Source organism: Pelobates fuscus, chromosome 13, assembly GCF_036172605.1.
Source record: "Pelobates fuscus isolate aPelFus1 chromosome 13, aPelFus1.pri, whole genome shotgun sequence".
In the NCBI taxonomy this organism is placed as follows: domain Eukaryota; kingdom Metazoa; phylum Chordata; class Amphibia; order Anura; family Pelobatidae; genus Pelobates; species Pelobates fuscus.
The window spans coordinates 19753477-19776243 of NC_086329.1; the positions used below are offsets into that span (position 1 = coordinate 19753477).

Consider the following 22767-nt stretch of genomic DNA (forward strand, 5'->3'; position numbering starts at 1 on the left):
GGGAGGAACACATCTCATTCCAGAATTTGGAGGTGAACTGTGTTCCTCTGTCTGATATGATTTCTACAGGAAGACCATGGAGTTTCACGATGTTGTTGATGAATATTTTTGCAAGTTCAGATGAAGAGGGTAATTTCTTCAAAGGAATAAAATGGGACATCTTGGTGAAACGGTCTACCACTACCAGAATGGTGGTATGATGTTGCGAAGGAGGGAGTTCTACCAAGAAGTCCATTGAGATGGACTGCCAAGGTCTTTCTGGAACAGGTAGGCTCAGTAATTGACCGAATGGTGGATGATGGTCAGATTTTGATCTCAGACAGGTTGGGCAGTTTTTGACATAAGATTCTATGGTTCTGTCCTGGCGAGGCCACCAGTAATATCTTTTAGACAGCTCCAGTGTTTTCCTTGTACCAGGATGACCAGCCAGAGGGGAATCATGAATCAAGGAGAGTATTTTATTCCTAAACAAGGGAGGAATGTATAACCTGTCTTTGAAGTAGTACATACCGTCCTTTTTTGATAGATTGCTTTGTTTGGGAAGTTCAAGATCTTCTTCTTTAAGATGTTTAATATCATCAATTAATGACGAAATAATACCTATGATTTTAGGAGGTTGAGTTTCGTTTACAGGAAGATCTTGGTGAATTCTGGACAGGGCATCTGCCTTTTTGTTTCTGGATCCAGGTCTGTAGATGATTTGAAAATTGAAACGGGAAAAGAAAAGATTCCAGCGTACTTGTCTGGCAGAGAGTGTTTTGTTGGAATGAAGATATTCAAGGTTCCTGTGGTCGGTATAAACAATTACAGGAGTGCGTGTGTCTTCAAGTATGTGACGCCAGTTTTCGAATGCAGCTTTAATACTTAATAATTCTTTTTCTCCTACAGGATAATTTCGTTCAGCAGGAGACAAAGATCGTGAAAAAAAAGCTACTGGATGGAGAGGATCTTGAGGCGTTTGGTGTTGAGAGAGGACAGCCCCGATAGCTGTGTCAGAAGCATCCGTTTCCATGACGTAGAGAAAAGCAGGATTAGGTAGTTGAAGAATGGGAGCACTTGTGAATCTCCGTTTTAATTCATCAAAGGCTGCTTGAGCCTTATCGTTCCAAGCAAAGGACCGTTTACTGCTATTGAGCAGGTTGAGGGGATGAGCAACCTTGGAGTAATTTTTAATGAACTTCCTATAGAAGTTGGCAAATCCCAGAAAACGTTGTAAGTCTTTAGTATTAGTAGGAGTAGACCAGTTGACAATGCAATCTATTTTGGAGGTATCCATACTTATTGAATGAGGGGAGATAACGTATCCCAAAAAAGTGATTTCATTGACTTCAAATATACATTTTTCTGGTTTTGCGTATAATTTGTGTGTTCTTAATCTGGATAATACCCATCTCACGTGTTTTCTGTGTTCTTCAAGGTTGTTGGAGTAGATGAGAATATCATCTAAGTAAATGATGACACAAACGTCTAGGAGATCTCGGAAGATATCGTTAATGAAATGCTGAAAGGTTGCAGGGGCGTTACATAGGCCGAAGGGCATGACAAGATATTCGTAAAGACCATATCGGGTCCTGAACGCCGTTTTCCATTCATCATTGGCCTTGATTCTAACAAGGTTATATGCCCCACGAAGGTCAAGTTTAGTGTAGATGGTAGCTGTTCTTAATCTTTCAATCAACTCATTGATCAGGGGAAGAGGGTAACGATTCTTGATAGTTATTTTATTTAAAGACCTGTAATCGATGATTGGCCGTATAGTCTGGTCCTTGTTTCTTACAAAAAACATGCTGGAAGCGGCTGGTGAACAGGAAGGTCTAATGAACCCCTTACGGAGGTTTTCATCCAGGTATTCCTTGAGGGTTTTTAACTCTGATTCAGAGAGAGGATAAATATGTCCAAAAGGGATGGGAGCACCAGGAACAAGGTCAATCGGACAATCATAGGGTCGATGAGGAGGAAGTGTCTCTGCTTCCTTTTTACTGAACACATCAGCGAACTCTGAATAGCTGGAAGGTATAGTGGGTTCCCCAGTAACATGCAAAATGGGGATGTGTTGTAGACATGTTCCCTGGCAATATGCAGAGTTAAACGTGAGAGAGAAAGGAGCCCATGTAATAAGTGGGTTGTGAGTCCGTAACCAGTCTATCCCTAATATTATTGGATAAAGAGGAGAATTTATGACATCAAAAACAAGAAATTCAGAATGGACATAATTAGTAGTAGTCCTTAAAGGGACAGTTTCAAGGCGAATGGGCCCCGAGGAGATTAAGGAGCCATCAATAACTCTGACAGAGACGGAATTACGTTTTTGAACACAAGGAATTTTATTTTTTGTAACAAAGGATGAGTCCAGGAACACCCCATTAGCACCGGAATCAATAATGGCCTTAGTCGTAATTCTTTCTTTGTCCCACTGTAATATGAGAGAAACAGAGGAGAAATGAGAGGTTGGTTTAGAAGGAAGTACACTCATTACAGTCGTGGTAGAACCATGCTTACCGCCTCTTGGACGTTTCAATAGGGGACAGTCTGGGACCACATGTTCTTGCGAAGCACAGTACATACAGAGGTTCATTTGTCTTCTTCTGGTTCTCTCTTCTGGAGTAAGAGGACTTCTCACAACCCCTATTTCCATAGGTTCAGCGGGAGTTATAGGTTTCTCCGGTGCCTTTGAAGAGGTGAAGGGTTTTTTCCATAGAGAGCTAGTGAGTGATTTCTCAGCTTTTCTTTCCCTAAGTCTTCTGTCGATACTGATTGACAGTTGGATAAGTGTATTTAGTGTAGTAGGTAGTTCAGTTCTGGAGAGCTCATCCTTGACAGCTTCAGATAACCCAATACGGAACTGGTTACGTAGAGTTATGTCATTCCACTGAGTTTCTGGTGCCCATCGTTTGAATTCAGCAATGTAATCTTCGACAGGCCGGTTTCTTTGCTGCAGTGTTCTAATGGTTAAATCTGCAGTCGCTTGTTTGTTTGGGTCTTCGTAAAGAAGAGACATGGCTTCAAAGAATTCATCCAGAGAATCCAATATGGGATCATCATTCTCAAGAAAGGAATGAGCCCAGGCCATGGGTTCACCTCTCAAAAATGAAATAACAGAACAAACTTTAGATCTTTCAGTGGGATATGATCGGGGTTTTAATGCAATCAACAACTTGCAAGAATTGATAAACTCTCGGTATTGGGACCTGTCTCCAGAGAATTTTTCGGGGTTGGAGACAGCAGGGTCACTAGCCGAGTGTGTAACTGTGTGAGGAGTATGTGTTTGCAAGTCCCTTACATAAGTAAGGATTCTTTCATTGGTGATCTGTAGATCTTGCATGCCTTGAGTAAGCGTATCCACTCTTTGGTTTAATCTGGTGATTTCAGAAGTGAGATCTGCTGTATCCATTAATTAGGCTGGATCAATCTGTAATGCTCAATTGTTGATAAGATGGAAACAACTGCAGATTTCTGAACTTGATATTGTTTATTGCTTTTAAATAAAAAAGATAATCAATTTGAACTGTCTCTTTAATTCCTGGCAGGTTATAAACAGCAGCGGAGTTGAAGTTGTTTTAAGATAAGGCAAATTTAACACAACCAGCGAGAAGTTCCAAATTAGGATGCAGATGATTAATTAGTAGGTGTTGAAAACAAGGTTTAGGAGTTTAGGTGGAGCAGATAGTGAACCACTTAGAATTAGGATGGTTATATATTAAGCTTGAGCCAATCTGGTTTACTTAACTTATGAAGGAGCGATAATCCAAATTGGTGATAGAGATTCCACAGAGAATCGAGGTTGCAGCAGGCAAGAGAATATCCAAAAACAGTCCGAGGTCGTAGGAGAGGAGAAGGAGGGTAAACGATTAAACAGTCCGGGTCCGATACACAGTAGAAGTAGTAAATATTCAGTTTGAAGTTCGCGGGAGCTTTCGAGTTGATCCAGCACTGTGGTGTTGACGCGGTCTCTCTATGAACCCTGGGAACGACCGCGTCATAGGAGGGGGAGTGGCCGCGCTCCGAGAACCCGGAAGTCCACGGTTAGCGAATGCCGGAAGGTCTGACAGTTCCTGGGGGTCATCTTTTCCTGTTTAACTCTTTTAGGAGCCTCGTGGCTGGGGCTGTAGGGAAAAAGAGGTGTGTTGGACAAAATAGAGGATTGTCACAGTATAAAGTTAAAATGGAGTTAGTGCAATAATTCAATACAAGTACAATAAGGATTTTTAATAATCCCACATCAGTCCCCCCTATGAAATGTTAGATTCTAAGAGATAAAACTTTATTAAGTTAGTACCAGGAAGACGTGTTAACCCAAAGGCACAGAAACCCCGTGGCCGCTAGCTAGGTGTTAATGCAAAGTGCAAGACTGTCCCTAGATCTGACCCTGATAGACTAACTCATCCGTCAGTATGGCTCTCGAACACTTCACACCCATGGGTGTCCCATGGCAGCTAACCCACCACTTCTCCACACGGGGCCTTTACCATTCACTGACAGATGCTGTCCCTAAGCTAGTCCCTTCCTAGAATTCCTGCACTTTATCAACAAAAGGGATTGTTTGCAGCGGCAGACAGGGTGAGTTGATGTCTTGGAAATCTTGGTCATCAACTTCGAGATGGGTGAAAGTGGGTGCCGCTTGGTCAACAGTCTTCATGAGGGATTTTCTCAGACATGGGAGGATACAACAAAAGAGAAGAGCAAAGATAAAAAGAAAAATTAGTATAGCCATACCAATATGCATTAAAGCCTTTTGCCATCCTGTCATCCAACCAAACCATCTTTCCCAGGGATCTTTTATCCCAGAATTCCTTTTTAACTCTTCAGACAGGTCATTTAATTTCTCTATGGCTAATGTAACTTTACCATTAGGGCCTGTGTTTTCTGGGATATAGGTACAACATGTCATGGTGTCGGGCAAAATTTTACAAACCCCTCCTTTTTCGGCTAAGATCATATCTAGGGCCATTCTATTCTGGAAAGCCATTTGGGATGTGGCCTGCAACTGTTCGGCCAACCCCTGGAGGGCATCTCTGGTATAATTAACAAAACGCTGTTGATTATAATAAATGTAATTTATCCAATTTAAATTCTTGTTTGTGGTAACTATGGCAAAAAGTGATTCAAATCCTGCAGCAACTTCATCTCTTGCTTTAAACTCATTGGGCACCCCCCTAGGCACTCCAATGGCATCAATATACACATGAGGATCAAAACTTCCTTTCACTGGGGCGTCACGCTTAACCTTAGTGTGCCTGGACTCATGGGTGACGAGGTGTGTGTCAGAGATGATATGTATAGGCATAATGGCTTTAGCCAAAGTACACTCCCCCCACCACTCCTTGTCCATTCTGGATCTCAGCTGTAAATCCCCACACAACCAGTAGATATCCCCTAATGACCTGGTGTGAAACTGCAACAAGTTCATAGAGACACTTCTGTAGGTAGCACAATACCCCTTAGAGAAGTTACCCAAGAATTTACCAATTCCATCATAATTAGCATAACAAGTGTAATTACCTTTATACACGGTAATACCATCTGGGGGTTTGACATCCTTTGTTAGGAGAGGATACTCCTTTGTCCATGCAATACATATGGACCTGTTAAAATCATAGTGATAGGCAAAAAGGCTTAAAACACATTCCTCTACATCTACTGGCAGGATTAGAGGTACAGTACCCAGGTGAGGCCGGGCACCGCCACACACATAGCATGCAGTCTTATTATGCTTATTAGCATTATATTTCATCCATTCTAACCATAAATTTACATCATTAAAACCTGTTTCAGCGGCCATGGTATCTTCAAAGGTGGGGTTCCGTTGGGCTTGGATGCTCAATGTTAAGGATTAATTTCATTGGTGTACCCCCCCCAGGCTTTCTCAAAGTCATTCTCTGGAGAAGGGATCTACCTTGATCATCTACTTTAGATAAGGCACTTTTTGGTTTGTAACCCCAGGCAGGCCCGGTATTCCATCCCGCCGCCCCCCAATGGTTACAATTGTGCCCCCATTGCTTGTCAACTACACAAACATATGGGTCTTTTGAATGAGGGATATCTCTGTAGATACTCTGGATTTGTGATGTGGGGAACGGGCATTCTACAATATCACAATAGTCAAAGGTGTAAGTAGCCACATGGGTGCATGATGAATTGTACCAGAAGGTATACCCACTAATATCTTTGGTGATGGCTACTTGTTGGGCCTTTATGAGGCTAATTAAGGAGAAGGTGTACCAGAGGTACATGCTTGTGCGGTATCTGCTTCCTCGGGGGCTGGAGATTTCTTGCAGTGGGAAGCGTGGATCCAATTTGGCCTACCGGCCAGTTTGACGGAGGTTGCGGTAATCAGGAGAACTTGGAATGGACCGTCAAATCTTGGTTCCAGGGTATTTTTCCGCACAAACTTCTTGACCAGAACCCAATCTCCGGGAAGCAGGTTATGGGTACCTGTATCCAATTCGGGATCTGGAATTGAAGAGAAAACTTGGGCATGTATTTTGTTCAAGGCACTTGCAAGTTCAGTTACATAATCTACTAAAACATCTGATTGGAGCTGTAACTGCTGCGGATAATAACAACCTAGTCTGGGTGCTGTCCCAAATAGAATCTTATATGGGGACAGTGAATGCTTCCCTCTAGGTGTGTGCCTAACACTAAATAAAGCTATTGACAGGCTTTCTGGCCAGGGCATTTTCGTTTCTTGTGACATTTTTAACATTCTGGCTTTTAGAGTGCCATTCATGCGCTCTACTTTACCACTACTTTGTGGGTGGTAAGGGGTGTGGAAGGCTAGAGTCACCCCTAGAGCAGTCCAAATTTCTTTAGTCACTGTTGCTGTAAAAGCTGGGCCTTGATCACTTTCAATGACTTCCGGGAGTCCGAACCTACATACTATCTCTGTAAGTAGGCGTCTTGCGGTTGTTTTTGCAGTGATATTGGCCACTGGGTAGGCCTCTGGCCATCCTGAGAACATGTCCACTATGACTAGTGCATATTCATGGGGCCCACTCTTGGGCATTTGGATGTGGTCAATTTGAATTCGCTGGAAGGGGTACATGGGCTTTGCCAGGTGTTTCGCAGGCACCTTGATTGGTCTTCCTGGATTGCATTTTGCACAAATGACACAGGCCTTACAGAAGCTGCTGATCAATGTTGTGATTCCGGGTGCTTCATAATACTTCTGTATGAGGGCGGCCATCAATTCCTTTGACAGGTGTGCAGGCCCATGTGCCCATTGGACAACTGCTGGATATAAATTTTTTGGAAGACAAAATTTGAAGTTATTGTAATATACTCCGTCCTTTTGGACAGCTCCTTTCTTTTTCCATTTCTGGATTTCTTCAGGAGTGACTGCAGCTTGCTGTTCTCGCAGAATTCGCAAATCAGTAGGAAGAGTTTGCAGAGCAAAAATAGGGACTTCTTCTTCTTCTTGTCCGGACACTTCTTCATCCACTTCCTGCAGATCCCTGGCTGCTAGCTTAGCAGCCTGATCAGCCAAATGGTTGCCCTTTGCTTCATCTGTATCCAATTTCCCATGGGCCTTTACCTTCAAAACGGCCACTTCTTTAGGGAGTAGGAGGGCATCCATTAGCTCCTTGATTGCAGTACTATGCTTGACTGGTGTACCGGCGGTGGTAAGAAATCCTCTTGTCTTCCAAATTAGGCCGAAGTCATGTGCCACGCCCAGAGCATATCTTGAATCTGTATAGATGTTGGCACGTTTTCCTTCGGAAATTTTGCATGCTGAAGTCAGAGCCTGTAATTCAGCTTCTTGCGCAGACATTGCTGGCGGTAAGGATGATGATTTGATAACTTCATCTGTTGTGGTTACGGCATATCCTGTATGATATCTTCCTTCTTCATCAGCATATCTTGAGCTGTCCACAAACAGGGTAAAATCTGGATCTAGTAATGGGTTCTCATGCACAGTTGGTAGGTGCACTGTCTCCATTTTCATCTGTTCAAAACAGTCATGAGGTGTTTCGGGGTCATAATCATTCACTATGACCAGATCTTGAAATTCTTTTTCTAGGAAGTGGCGTGGCCATGCTTCCAGAAGGTCAGTTGTTGGGTATTTGACAATACCATTTTCCTGTAGCTGTTCTTCATCCATGGTGGCCCATAACTTTGCCATGGGCCCAAGATCATTCCATGACCTTGTCTTCAATTTGGTAACAGGAATGTGTGGGATAGCAGTATCCCAATGGCGGTAGAGGTAGTTAAGTTGTTGAGGTAGTTGGACCAAGACCATGCTATTGCCTTCAGAGTCACAATAGAAATCTTGAGCAGTGAGCTTCACATCAGTCCAGTGGTAAAGCTCATCTTCATAGCAAGGTTCGGGAGTAATGTTTGGTTTGTACCACATGGTACAGAAGGCGTAATCTGGGCCTTCACAGAGAGGCTTCTCATCTTCGTAAAATGTCAAATGTGGATGCATGACTTTCTTGATACATCCACAAAGCAGGTAAATGTAGGTTTCATCTGTGATAAATCCATAATAGATACCCCCCTCAGGGAGTGGAAGAAGAGTGGATGGGTTAAGAACTTGACATCTTTGGATGGAAATGTTGTCAGGTAGAAGAAGATGGCACTGGAGGCGTAGGTGTCTGGCTGGAGACACGTGCTTGAGCTGGACTTGGTTGATGATGGCAGAAATGTCATGAGGGGCCAAAACAACCAGAGGGTGGCCAAGGACCAGGTCTGAGGTTCTTTCTATGAGCTCTCTTGCAGCAAAAACAGCCCTGAGACAGGAAGGAGTCCCTCTGGCCACAATGTCCAGTTGACATGAGAAATATCCAATAGGCCTCTGGCGGCCTCTTAATTCATTAGTTTGGGTGAGAACTCCTGTTGCGTGGCCTTGTCTTTCAGAGACAAATAATTTGAAAGGTTTGGAGTAGTCAGGTAGGCCCAAGGCAGGAGCAGAAGCAATGGCACGTTTTAGAGCATTGAAATTGTCCAGAGCTTCATTAGTCAAACAGAAAGGATCAGACTTAAGTGCGTCATAGAGAGGTTGCATGAGTAGGGAGGCTTCTGGGATCCATGCTCTGCAGTAGGAAATGAGGCCTAGGAAGGCATGGAGAGATTTTGAAGTCCTTGGAGTTGGAATATCCAGTACAGCTCTTACCCGGTCCCGAGTAAGATGTCTGGTACCTTGAGATAGGCAATGTCCAAGGAAAATTACTGAGGGTTGGCAGAACTGTAGCTTGATGAGCGAAGCTTTGCATCCTTGTTCTGCCAAATAACAAAGAAGACTAATTGAGCACCTTTCAGTAGTGGGTATATCATCTCCACAGAGCAGCAAATCATCCACATACTGGAGCAGAACAACTTCTGGGTGCTCAGCTTGCCATGGGTCAAGGATGGTGGCCATGGCCTTTGCAAACTGACTTGGTGAATTTTGTGCCCCTTGGGGCATGACAGTCCAGGTATACTGTTGCATCTCATGGGTGAAAGCAAACAGGTATTGGCAGGATGGGTCCAGTGGGACACTGAAAAAGGCATTTGCTAGGTCAATGACTGTGAAAAATTTTGCAGATGGTGGGACTCCAGAGAGCAGAGTATGGGGATTTGGTACAAGAGGGGTGTCCAGGACGGTAGCTTCATTGACAGCACGGAGATCCTGAACCATCTCTGTACTTCTCTGGCTCACCTTTTGGAGTTTTCTTTTTCACAGGGAATAATGGGGTGTTGCATTCAGATTTACATTTCACCAGGGCACCCTTCTCCAAGAGTGCCTTGATGTGGATAGAAATGGCAGCAGCCTGTGCTGGTTTTAATGGGTATTGTGGTTTTCTTGGTAACTTAGCTCCTGGAATAAGCTTTACCACCACAGGGGGAACATTTAGGTGACCTATGTCCTCTGGGCCTGAGGACCATAACTTGGCGGGCACCTGTGTTGTTAATACCTCTGGGAAATTGGACCTTAATTCTGCTGCTTTCTCACGGGGCTTTTCTAAATGCAGCATTAGAGGCAAGGAGCACAAGGCTGAGGTGTCTGATTCAGATAGAGGTGTGGACATTTCTACCTGCCCATCCGGGGTAAAGGTGATGGATGCTTGCAGGCGTGAGAGAACATCAGCACCTAACAGGTTAATTGGGCATGTGGAAGATACCACAAAACGAGCAAGCAGGCTAGAGCCAACTCGTAGTGGAGTTGTTAAAGGGCTATGTCTTGGCTGGCCATCCACTCCAACACAAGAAACATCAATATTTGACAGGAAGGATGGGTCTGGCAGGTCTTGTTCTCGCAGAACACTACGGGCTGCACCTGTGTCAACTAGAAATGTGGTAGGGTGGCCTTCAATGGGCAAAGTCACTGTGGCAAGTGGCCCCCCCTTATCCCCTGTAGACACTGCCATTACAGGGGTTACAGACACAGGCTTGCCAATTTCCTAATCATCGGGTTCCTCAATTATCGGAACCTCTTTCTCGGCCTTGGGGGCCGGGGCAGGCCTGGATGGCTTTCTTGGCTCTCTCTTGGGTTCTGGGCAATCACTTTTAAAATGTCCCTTAGCCTTACAATTAAAGCAATGGCCATCCTCCGGTCGGACGCCCTTGGGAACAGGGGTAGAGCGGGAGACCATGAGAGGAGCTGAAGTGGGTCTTCTTGGGGTCTGAGCAGATTCTAACCCTCTGGCAACTAAGAGCAGGGTATCCAGAGGAACAACCTTATATTCTGGGCGGGCAGCAATAATTCCCTTGCGTATAGAGTCTTTAACACCTTGGACAAACGCACCAGACAGCATTTGTGAATGAATCTTGTCAGTAAGATCAAACCCCAAATCTGTAAACATTTGATACAGTCTTGCATGAAACCTTTCCACTGATTCTCCTTTATCTTGAATAACATCAGTAAGGCCAGCAGCCTGATCTGCAAGTTTGTCCATAGCCCATTCTCTTAATTGGGTGCAAAAAGTTACTCCAGAGGGGTAATCAACGTCACTGCTGAGCAGATCTGTACTGAGGTGTCGGGCCATGCTTGGCCAATATGCATCCCCTGCTTTAATAGCACAAATGCTCAGTAGATCACGCCATGCGGCGGAATAAGTCTTTTGAATTTGAACTATCCCTCGGTAGAAGGGCATAGGCTGTTTTTCTGGGTCAGGGAGTGATTTCATTAGAGCACTAGCTTGAGTGGGGTTGAAAGCAACATATTTAGGAGGGGCCCGTTCTCCCCGACCCTTGTGGCCAAAGGGGTCATCGATAGAACGATGAGCTGAGGCTCCCGCAGCAACCTCCGATGAGACATGGGACACCCTGTCCTCCTCTTCGTCATCGAATTCTATGATATTGGCTCTCTTACGCGGTGCAGGGCCCACGTGAGGTGAAAGGATCGGGGGTTGGGAATGAGCCCCAGATGCAGGGGTGGCTAGCGAGTCATAACCTGGGGACAGGTAGTCACCGGGGATTACCGGCATCAGGGCTGAACTGGGGGCCGCCATATTGGAGGCGGGGAAAGGAGTTGCATTAGGATTAAGGGAAGAAGTGGCGGCCATGTTTGATATGGGCACTTCCGGGGCAGACTGAGCCGGACTGGGCATGACCGGAACCTGGGGAGTGGCTTGGGGAAAGGGAGGGTAACCGGGGTAGGGCAGGGCCATGGGATATGGGAAGGGGTAGGGCCAGGCAGGGGAGGGCAGAAGAGTAGGGTGGGTAGGTACATTTAAGGAGGTAGGATATTGGACTGGGGCGGAGCTGGTTATGGGAGGAGACAGGACGGGATTGGTAGGGATGGGTGCAGAAGGAGGAGTCGGAGCAAGGGAGGGAGGGGTAGTTAGTTGGGCGGATGCTGACGGGAGGGGATTAGCCATGGAGAGGGATTGTAGGGAGGAAATGGCAGATGAGATGTTAGGATTAGGCATGGAAGGGAGCGTGGGGATGGATGAGGATGATGGGACTGTTAGAGAAGGGGAAGGGGTAAAGAAAGATCCGTCAGAATTCAGGACCGGGCAGACAGGGGAGGTGATGGGATGGGATTCGGGAGGATTGGGAGTGGGGAACATAGTCAGCTGGCTATCACCTATTGCTGACTGAACCTTGGGGATAGACATCCCCTGGGCGCCATTTTGGGGCGCCGGCTGAGGGTAAACCCCAGCAACACAATTCTTATGATACACAAACAATTTCACACCTTTGTGATTTATTTCTTCCTCAACCCAACCTTCTACTGAATAGCCTTCGCTACTCTGTACCATGCTTCAGCAGTCTTTAATAAACCATTATCTGTAAGCTTGCCTTTCATTTCTGCCAGTAACTTGCGCCAACTTTCTGGTTGCAATCTTCCACATGTCGGAACAGCAATTTTACATACTTTTGCAATCTTCTCAACACCTTTAACCATCTCTTCACCCTCTCTGTTTTCTACTAAATCACATGCTAACCAGCCCTTGCTGGGCTTATCTAAATCCTGTCCCATAGTCCCTTTACCCCTATACCAGCGTCCTAGATATAGAGAGAGAGAAGGAAAATTGAACAGGAACGTCTACAATGCTCGACTGCCACCCGAGAACCGTGGGACTTTCTCAGGTGCGTCTTCCCAAAACGTAGACCAGTCACTGAATCCGCCTACCCGGGGTGGTAGACACGGATTGGAGCGAAGTGAGAAGTGTGTGACCAATCACTTCTCTTTTAAGAGGAATGGGAGTGGATAGTATAATTATATAGAAAGTGTAGAAAAAAAGATGAAAGGCAAGGAAAAAATCCTTAGAGACAGACACAGGAGTTCATGAGACTCCTCATTAAACAAACAAGACAACAATACAGTTGAAATACAGTGCATGCATCACAGTTCAAATAAAATCAACAGTAATTCCTTTCCTTTACTCGTGTGCTTACTCCAAAGTCACCTCCCTCAACCCCGTAGTGTCTCCACTACCTGCAGCCGCGGAAAACAACTGACACCGGTCCGAGTTCCGCCAGCCTCCCTCGACACAGCAGCCCACTAATAGTGTCTGCGCTACCCTCACCCTTGTAGTGCCCCTATAAAAAAAACACTTTATAAGTCTCACTACTCCGTGGCGATGAAAACAGCAATGCCTGCCCGAATTCATCCACCACAAATAAAAAATTGGAATGGCTCCAGCTCAGCGCTCAAAGCTGGAGGGTACCACCACTCTGCAAGCAGAGTAACGTGCACAGAGAAGCTAGCTAGGCTATCAAAGTGACACAAGAAGGATCCCCAGGAAACTATGAGTCTACACAATCTCCACAGAATTAACAGGTATCAGAGGTGCTCCACTTTTCAGTGGACTTTGAATTCACTCCATTAACCTTTACCCAGCAGGAGTTTATGGGATACTGTCAGACACGCCTGTCCATAAGAGTGACCGCAGGGGTGTAAAAATCTTTGTACAAGCGACTAAAGCAGTAGCCCAATCTCCTTCTCCTGACACTGACTGACAGTTTTAATTAGAAATATCGGGGTTCCTGCCTAGAGCACTGGGCATAGTGTCTTCCCCCATGCCCACCTCATAATATCTCCTTCTGTCCCTCCATAGTGTGTATGATCTGTATGTGGTGTGTGCCGGCTGTGTGTGATCTCTATGTGGTGTGTGCCGGCTGTGTGTGATCTGTATGTGGTGTGTGCCGGCTGTGTGTGATCTGTATGTGGTGTGTGCCGGCTGTGTGTGATCTCTATGTGGTGTGTGCCGGCTGTGTGTGATCTGTATGTGGTGTGTGCCGGCTGTGTGTGATCTGTATGTGGTGTGTGCCGGCTGTTTGTGATCTGTATTTTTTTGATGTGTGTGTATCCGACTGCCCAGTGCTGGAAAAAAGGTTTATTTTTAAAGAGGGGCCATAATTTGAAAGACCCTAAAAAGCTTTCAATTAAAAAAAAATACATTTTCTTGCAATATTAGTGAGTTCCTTTAATGTCTATTTTGGAATGAAGCACACATTTTATGGATATCATTTTTTATATTAAATGGTTGTTTATATCGATTGCTGCAACAAAGCAACTACAGACTCATTACCTGCTGCAGGATGATAGGGGACAGCAAGCTCTCCGTATCGGTACCAAACATGCGGTCCAACCAGCTGATTCTGCCCAAGTGACCTCTGTAGCCTACAAGCCTGGCTGGATTGGGAGAGGCACACAGCAGCGATGACAAGCAAGGAACCCCGTTTCCCCCACTATGGACCAGCGGTCGTTATCCTGGTCCCCCACCGACCTGATACACGCTCCTTCGTCAAAGCCTACCACCCACAATGGTCCGCAACCAGTACGAGGCTGGCCTAGCAGCAAGGCCTTACTGCCTCTGGCACCTGCGCATATGGACCCCAGCGAGGCGGTGGTGGAGCGCTCCCTCCGACGACTTGATGAGACATTTCAGCCTTTCTGGGACCGGCTGGAACAGCGTCTAACACCACAGTCACCTATTACCATGAAGGAGGTGAGGAGGGCTGGTGATAGGGGGTCAAGCGGGCCTCTCTCAGGCAGAACTCAGCACAGAGCACAAGCCACTCCTGCTGCTTCCCAACCAAGGCTAAAGACCATGTGGAGGACACCTCCACGGCATCACCCATGACGCTGGAAGACCGCCCGCTGTCTTCCGCTGCCCCCGCTGTTTCATTGCCTAGCCTAGGCATTGGCTGACTGTGGACATTGAACGGATATTACCAGCTGCAGCCTTTCCTGCATAGCCACGTAGCGACTACGAAAATGGCATTCCTTGTACATGTGGATACTCAAAGTACTCTTATTGTATTTTTTTTGTTTTATAGTTGAAGTTAACCTGCAAAGCTTTACATGTTCAGAAAGGGTGACATTTTGATGGGTCTTGGTGGCTTAATTAGCCTGCATAGCACATTTATCTCAAACACCAAGAATTATAAGAATGATTTGAGATTTACCGCGCAGCACTCCTCCACTTATGATGCGCACAAGTTGGGCTACTATAGACCCAGACAGCTTCGTGGGTGCAGTACAGCCCGGGGAGCGCCCCAGCCATTGCACTGATTTGACATACTGTGCAGGCAAGCCTGGTCGTGTGGCAATGAGGAAGCTCACCAGCGGTGGTACTCATTGATCTCAGTACACAGCGTTAGATAGGCATGACCGTCTCCAAGTACACAGGCCTCATAATATACTTGACTGTCTCTCCAACCTTGATCCAGGTACTAAAGCTAGACCTTGAGAAACGAGCAAATAATCTCTTCCTACACTTGTGCAGACTGTACTATCTGACCTGATTTACCTTGTCTTTACTAACTATTACCGCAAGTGTGTACTGCCCAACTCAGAGTATTCCTACTGTCAACTATTTTATGTTATTTTATTTCGCACTCACTTTCAGGCACCCACTCATGCTAGTTACTCCGCTACTGTTTAGCGTTAATTGTTTAGCCAGGCATATTTGTAGTTCTCAAAATTATTATACAAACAAAAAATGTGCTGTATACTCGACTGCCCTATACTGTTGAAATGTGTAAATATACTAATAATCTTGCCACTGCTGTCGGGGTCACTGCAAGAATGTTTGTTACTCTGAAGCGCGACAAAAATACAAAAAATTTAATAAATGGTTGTTTATATCATATCTAGGGTTGATATATTAGGGACATTTTGAACCTACTAATTGTAAGTTTTTATTAAAAAAATTATGTTTTAATTAGAAATTTATGTTTACCTTCTTTACTGAAGCCAAAGTCGGTAACTTTTGCAAAACCTTTCTCATCTATAACTATATTATCCAACTTGAGGTCTCTAGATTAAAATGCAGAAAACAAACATTTATACATATTACATAACACTAGAAGCACTTAGGTTAACTTTATAGGTTTCGGCTTATGAAATGATTAAAGTGAATAACTTAATCTAGTTGAACAAACAGATTTAATTAGAATAACACAAATATTATTAAGTGTTCTTGCATTGCAAGACCACTTAATGTTATCTCACATATATAGTATTATTCTTATTATAGCCAAATTTACCACCCTAACTCCTCCCACAGTTTTTACACAACATAGACAGTTATATACCGAAACGTGCGGATTGTTCCCGATTGGTGTGCTATTACTTTGTGAAACGTTTCGCCGAATGGTTCACGAAATATAGTCGTTTTTGTGGCGAAATTGGTCCCATAGGAATGAATGACGAAATGTTCAAAACTAGAGTGGGAGCTGACAAAAGCTGAAAAATCAGGACATGATCTAATCTGCCACCACTCCCTCATTTTCAAGCCCACCTACACAAATCTTATATCAAATCGTTCAGCTATCCCTGCTGCCACTAAACATGTCCACGGCTAAACCATAGTCCTGATAGTTTTCACAATATGACCATTTGTTTGCAATTCACGTCGTCCATTGACATTCATTGAAACTCCACTCTAGCCCCCTTGGGTATATTTGCTTAATAGGTCAGTGGACGGATGGACCAGGAGAGAGCAGAAATTAATACATAAGATAACTCTATGTGCACGCCGAGCGATTGCAACCGCATGGCTTTCGCCAGAGGGCCCAGAATTTCCAGGGGTCGTACCCAGAATAAGGGACTGTAGAATAATGGACGATCTGACAGCAAGGATAAAAGGGACAGTGGAGAAGTTCCAGAAACTGTGGGAGCCATGGGACAACAGCGCATTGGGCTCAAATAGCGACTGACAGGGATTGGTTAGTGAGAGGGAACCCGATGCGACAATAGCAACAACAGAAGCCCCCTACGGAGGGATATGATATCACCCTCAGGAGGCCCTCTGATCCCCCCCCTGCCCTTTTTCTTCTTCTTACTCGTCTCTTTCTGTTACAAATTTTTCATTTCTTTCACTATTCCTCTCTTAGCTTGAGCTTTCTTCTCTTTTTCATTAGAGCCGCCCCCCTGATTTCAGGGGGGGGGCAGCCTTTTTTTTTTATTATTATTTTATTTTTTTATTTTTTTTAACAGACATGATTGAAAGGTTTGAAGGAACAGATAAGCCCTCTGGCTGGTCGAAAAGGACTCCATGGGTCATTGACAAACCTGCTCCATATTTCAATAAAATAAAAATACCCTCGATAGGAGACAAGCCACAAAAGGTCCAGGAATGGGCGTGAGTTATACCGTTCGGTCTGTATTGTTCCAGCTGAGTATTTTTTTCTCACAAACTGTATCTCAGTTGGCTTCTGCGAAAGCCCAACAGTTAATGTATACTTGCTTTGTCTGTTGAGTAAAAATAAAGAATATAAAAAAAAAAGAAACTCCACTCTAGCCAGCTCAAATTTGAAGGGAAATTTCTAAACTGCGACTGTGCCTTCATTTATAATATACTATGCATCAAAATGTAGGTCTGGGTCTTGTGACTCTCACAATATAAAGCTCTTCGCTGTAGGATTAATCGCTTTTAAAATGCGACTGTTTGAAGATGGCAACCGCTAGTGAAGTGAGCAATTTGGAGCAGTTTGTTTTTAACCTCTCTTCTCTGCCCTATTTGAAATCTATTCTTTCCTGTTGGCAGTTGGTGGAATGTTCGAGGGATTTGAAAGATTTGAAAGCTCTTCTCTGCCCTATTTGAAATCTATTAGTTCCTGTTGGCAGTTGGTGGAATGTTCGAGGAATTTGAAAGATTTGAAAGCTCTTCTCTGCCTTATTTGAAATCTATTAGTTTCTGTTGGCAGTTGGTGGAATGTTCGAGGGATTTGAAAGCTCTTCTCTGCCCTATTTGAAATCTATTAGATCCTGTTGGCAGTTGGTGGAATGTTCGAGGGATTTGAAAGCTCTTCTCTGCCCTATTTGAAATCTATTAGTTCCTGTTGGCAGTTGGTGGAATGTTCGAGGGATTTGAAAGATTTGAAAGCTCTTCTCTGCCCTATTTGAAATCTATTAGTTCCTGTTGGCAGTTGGTGGAATGTTCGAGGAATTTGAAAGATTTGAAAGCTCTTCTCTGCCTTATTTGAAATCTATTAGTTTCTGTTGGCAGTTGGTGGAATGTTCGAGGGATTTGAAAGCTCTTCTCTGCCCTATTTGAAATCTATTAGATCCTGTTGGCAGTTGGTGGAATGTTCGAGGGATTTGAAAGCTCTTCTCTGCCCTATTTGAAATCTATTAGTTCCTGTTGGCAGTTGGTGGAATGTTCGAGGGATTTGAAAGATTTGAAAGCTCTTCTCTGCCCTATTTGAAATTGATAGTTCCTGTTGGCAGTTGGTGGAATGTTCGAGGGATTTGAAAGATTTGAAATATTTAAAAGCTCTTCTCTGCCCTTGCTGTAGAGTGAGTGAACCACACTCCAACCTTTCCACAGTTACTCCAGCCACTCCAACCACACAACAGTTACTCCGCCCACTCCACCCAGTTACTCAGTTACTCCCAGTTACTCCGCCCACTCCAGTTGTAGACTACTGGTGGTAGAGGCAAGAACACTTCACAAAATTTCCCCAGAAATTGTAGCTTTTCTAGTTATTATTTTATTATTTATATAGCGCCATCAGATTCCGTAGCTCTGTACAATGGGTGGAATAACAGACATGTAATTGTAACCATACAACTGGACGTACAGGAACAGAGAGGTGGAGGGCCCTGCTCAATGAGCTTACATTCTAGAGGGATATCACTGATAGTCCATGTGTAGATTTTTGTACTAACTTACCTGTGTACGATCTTCTGCTGATGTAAAAACTCCAATCCGAGAACAGTACAGGCAGCATAAAACCTGTTGGGGGGGCGGGGCGGAGCCTGGCTAGCGAGCGAGCAAGACGTGCTGTCACGTTTAAACATTTGTTATGAAGGAACACAACTGCAGATTTCGTATAGTTGAATATTTATTAACGAAAGTAAAAGAAAAAGACCTTAATTCCAATTTACAGGTACTGTAGCTTTAAGTAGTAACGATAACTGAAGTCCACAATTACAGGCACTGTAGCTTTAAGGAGTAAATGATAACTGAAGTCCACAGTTACAGGCACTGTAGCTTTAAGGAGTAAACGGTAGTAAATTGCAGACACTGAATCAATAAAGAGTCTCTTAGTAGAGTTAACGGTTTAGGTGATAAGTAATTACAATAGCTGTTCCATACTTTAACTGAAGCAAGACAGATGCAGATAACTGATAAGAAGTATGAGTTGAAGTTAGCTGTAACGGGCTTGTTTTTACCGAAGGACTTTTGGAGACAGGTAATAACAGCTTTTAGATGCAACTCTTATCACATTGGTTTTACTTAGCTTCCGGCACATAGAACACTGGTTCCCGAGATCTCCTCAGAGGCGTATGAAGAGTGTTTAATCCTTAGTCGTGGATGAGGAGAGGTGAAGGGAACTTTGCAGAGTCTTTCAGTCCAGTCTGGTAGCAGAGGCTTCCACCATGAAGTTGTAGCCGGGTTGTGAGTAAGGAACGTAGTTCAATAATCCAGCCCTGATCAGCTGGTGCAGTCAGATTAAATAGGCAGACCGTGTCATAAAGGGGTGTGGCTAGGCTCCGTGGAACCAGGAAGTAAGAGGATACCATAGTTAAGGCATGACACGTGCTCAGCTCGAGCTCCCGCTGAACGGGAAATTTAACGCTGAAAATCAGGGCGCACATACCGGGAAAATCCACAAACGGGGGCTCAATAGATGGAGGAACCCAGTAGGCGCCCGCAGATACCGGTCTCATCTCCCGGAGTGCCCGGGACCCGAAACGGCGGAACGAGGCAAGTGAGAGAAGGGGAGTTGGGAAGGCGGCCGCTTCCCGCTCAACACTCCGAGCCACAAGCACGCACGGAACATCCCCCCCCCCCCTTTGGACCGGTGGGGGACATCCCGGTCCCCGCCACACAGACCCAACCCGGTCACTGACCTGCTATTGCAAACGACGGTTCAAGCAGACGGACCAGAGGGGAAGGCCTTGAAAATGGCGGCCAAAAGCGACGACTGCACTCGTGACATGCAGCAGCAGCATGCATCACATTACCCCACTCCTAAAGCGAGAGACTCTCTGGACATCATTTTTGATAAGTTTTGGGCCCAGCTAATGGCCCATATACGACCAGCTACAGTCATACCACTCCCTGACCCACCTAAAAGGCAAACCAGCAGCCCTGGGAGGACCGGGAAACCTCTGATGGGCGCAAAAAAACGCCAATCCACAGTAACCAAAATGAAGCGCCTGCCTGGACAGAGGGCAACGGGGGGGACCAACCCGCAGGTACCGGCCACACAAACGGAGGGCTACAGAACCCACACGACGGCCCGCGCCAGATACACGCAAGGCCCGCCGCACCCGCTCGTCGGGAAAGACCCTGGACCCAAGTGGACCCCAGGCTCGTGGCCTGAAGGTACCAGCCCTCACACTGATCCAGGGCCGAGGAGGCGCCAGGCCTACGAAGGGCTGCATGGCTGACCAGATAAGCCTCTTCAACTGCTCCTACACCCAGCTGCGTATAGGGATCGGATGATCGACCTGCAGGAGAGATGCAGCTGAATTGGCCTTACACGCAGTGGGGCTGTAATGCTTAAACCATACCTGGACTCTCCTAAACACACTTGCGCTTTACGTAACGTTTACCTTTTTGTTTATAACCGTTGCCAGGGGTTTAAAAATCTGCCGTATTATGCATTATTTTACAATATAACACGTGCACTGATCTCCTGTCACACTCTGGACACACATATAGTATACCATGCACTGCATAGCCTTGTTTATATTTGAAATGTACATCTCAGGGTGTCCTTCTTTGTCACTCTTCTGCATACTCTTACCTGATCTGTACGTCCTGTTAACTCATCTAAACCAAACGAGAACATAAGCTGTCGAAATATCGATCTTATTACTTTAAATATGTAGCTGATAACACTGTTAAGCTGGAATGTACCTACATATTTAGATTTACCGTATTTATTCGAGTATAACGCGCACACGTGTATAACGCGCACCCCTAATTTTCGATTAAAAATCGGTATAAAATTTTATACCGATTTTTAATCTAAAATTAGGGTGCTTGTTATACTCGAATAAATATTCGAGTGGGTGCTCGATAATACCGACCGCCGGGCTCATTACAAGCCCGGCGGTCCTGGGGGGGTGGGAAGCAAGCATTTACTCACCTCCGTGCAGCTCCTCCAGCTTCCCAGTGTACATCTCGCGAGACCCGCGGCCAGCTCTGACGACGTCAGAGCGTCAGAGCTGGCCGCGGGTCTCGCGAGATTTACACTGGGAAGCTGGAGGAGCTGCACGGAGGTGAGTAAATGCTTGCTGCCCACCCCCCAGGACCGCCGGGCTTGTAATGAGCCCGGCGGTCCTGGAAGGTATATTTATTCGAGTATAACGCGCACCCTTAATTTTAAATTAAAAATCGGTTTAAAAAAATGCGCGTTATACTCGAATAAATACGGTAATTACTTCTCATAACTAGTCTAGCAACGACAAGTGTAGATGGTTTTTCATTTGTTTTACATTTGTTTAATTCATTTAACTCTTGATGATACAATTGTTTAGTTAAAACTACCTTGATAACTGTTACTTTATGCGTGCTATTAACCTATTGAAAAGTTTGCTTAATATAAAATATAAAATGAGGCTGTCATTCGAAGGAGATGTACTACTGTGTTAAAGCAATCCCACTCTGTACAAATACTGTGCATCCCCTCTTCTTTATTCTGTACCCCATCTAACTCCTGCCTCAATAAAAGAAAGATTGAAAAAAAAAAAAAAAACCTGGGGGGGGGGAGAATCGATAAATCCAATGCTTTTTAGAAGATGCTGTGTTTGTAATATTAAATGGTTTTATTCCATATATTCCAAGTCACTCTGAGCTCTGACATATTACAATAATTCCCAGCTTTCCTTCTTCTCTGTCACTGACTGTGGGTTTATGAGGTGAAACAATGGGGATTGGTAGTTTATTTACAATTTATTGGTTCCATTCACCAAAGCCGATGCTTCCAGAATCGTTCGCTATAGTTGGCGCACACAGCGGTTTATATGGCCAGATGTAACCGCACTGATAAAGCATTGGACACATACATCAGATATACATCAATGTATACAGTTTGAGGTCATTTTCAATAGAGAATATGTTTGTTAATGGTCAATCATATTTATATGCGTTGTAAAACCCATGGTGGTATCTTTCCTATTTCTCCGTTGTAATTCATTACTTGTGATTCTAAGTCATCACCTATTTGAAACTGCGTGCGTCTTCGATAAATTCTGGTTTAATGATGTTGTTACTGTTTTAACGTAACGGGCATTGTTTTTGCTAATTGTTTTATCTTCTTTTTACTCTTCCAAAGAAAAAAAACTGAATTTAAAAACATAATAAGCAGAATAAAAAACACCCACAGTGGATCCCATGTTGTGTGACATCCCTGGTATAATCAGGTATAAGTAACTAAGATTATTAGAATTTGTAGCCCGTCTGCAGAACATTGGATTAGACCAGCTGCTTATACTCACACAGCTCTGGGTTCTGGAAATGGACTGTTGTTGTTGTTGATAAAGTTTGTATGTAGGTCGCCCCCAGCCGCGTATTCCATCACAAAACATACGTGATCTAGCGTGTGGAAACACCCAAACAAGTTAACCAGAAATGGGTGCTGTCTGTTGCTCACAGTTTGGAAAATTCGCTTTTCGCTCAGAATGCTGGAAAGGAGAAATAAAAAAGTAAAAAATGTATTTCCCCCACTCTCCAAAACCAAACAAAGACAGAAAACAGAACCTCTTCCTCCCAAAAACAAGGTAGTAATTGTTCTTTGTTTACTGACCGTTGGGATACATGTTGTGATACTATCTGTTCTTTCTTTAGGACTTTCAGAGCGTACATATTGTTGGTATCCTTGTACTTAGCCAATAGAACCTGAAAATATAGAATAAAGTGTTGTGCTTCACTGCAT

General features: G+C 44.6%; 1 protein-coding gene across 1 annotated transcript in view; it reads right to left on the reverse strand.

Annotated features, from left to right (window-relative positions):
• Window positions 1-22399, reverse strand: part of LOC134582830 (serine/threonine-protein kinase N2-like) — a 30015-nt gene extending 7616 nt beyond the window's left edge. The window contains exons 1-2 of the mRNA XM_063439497.1: window positions 22331-22399; window positions 18549-18611 (exon numbers count right to left, since the gene is read on the reverse strand). Of these exons, the coding sequence (XP_063295567.1) occupies window positions 18549-18606 (58 nt within the window). The 5' untranslated portion in view covers window positions 18607-18611; window positions 22331-22399. The remainder of the gene's footprint in view (window positions 1-18548; window positions 18612-22330) is intronic.
• Between the last annotated feature and the right edge of the window lie 368 nt (window positions 22400-22767).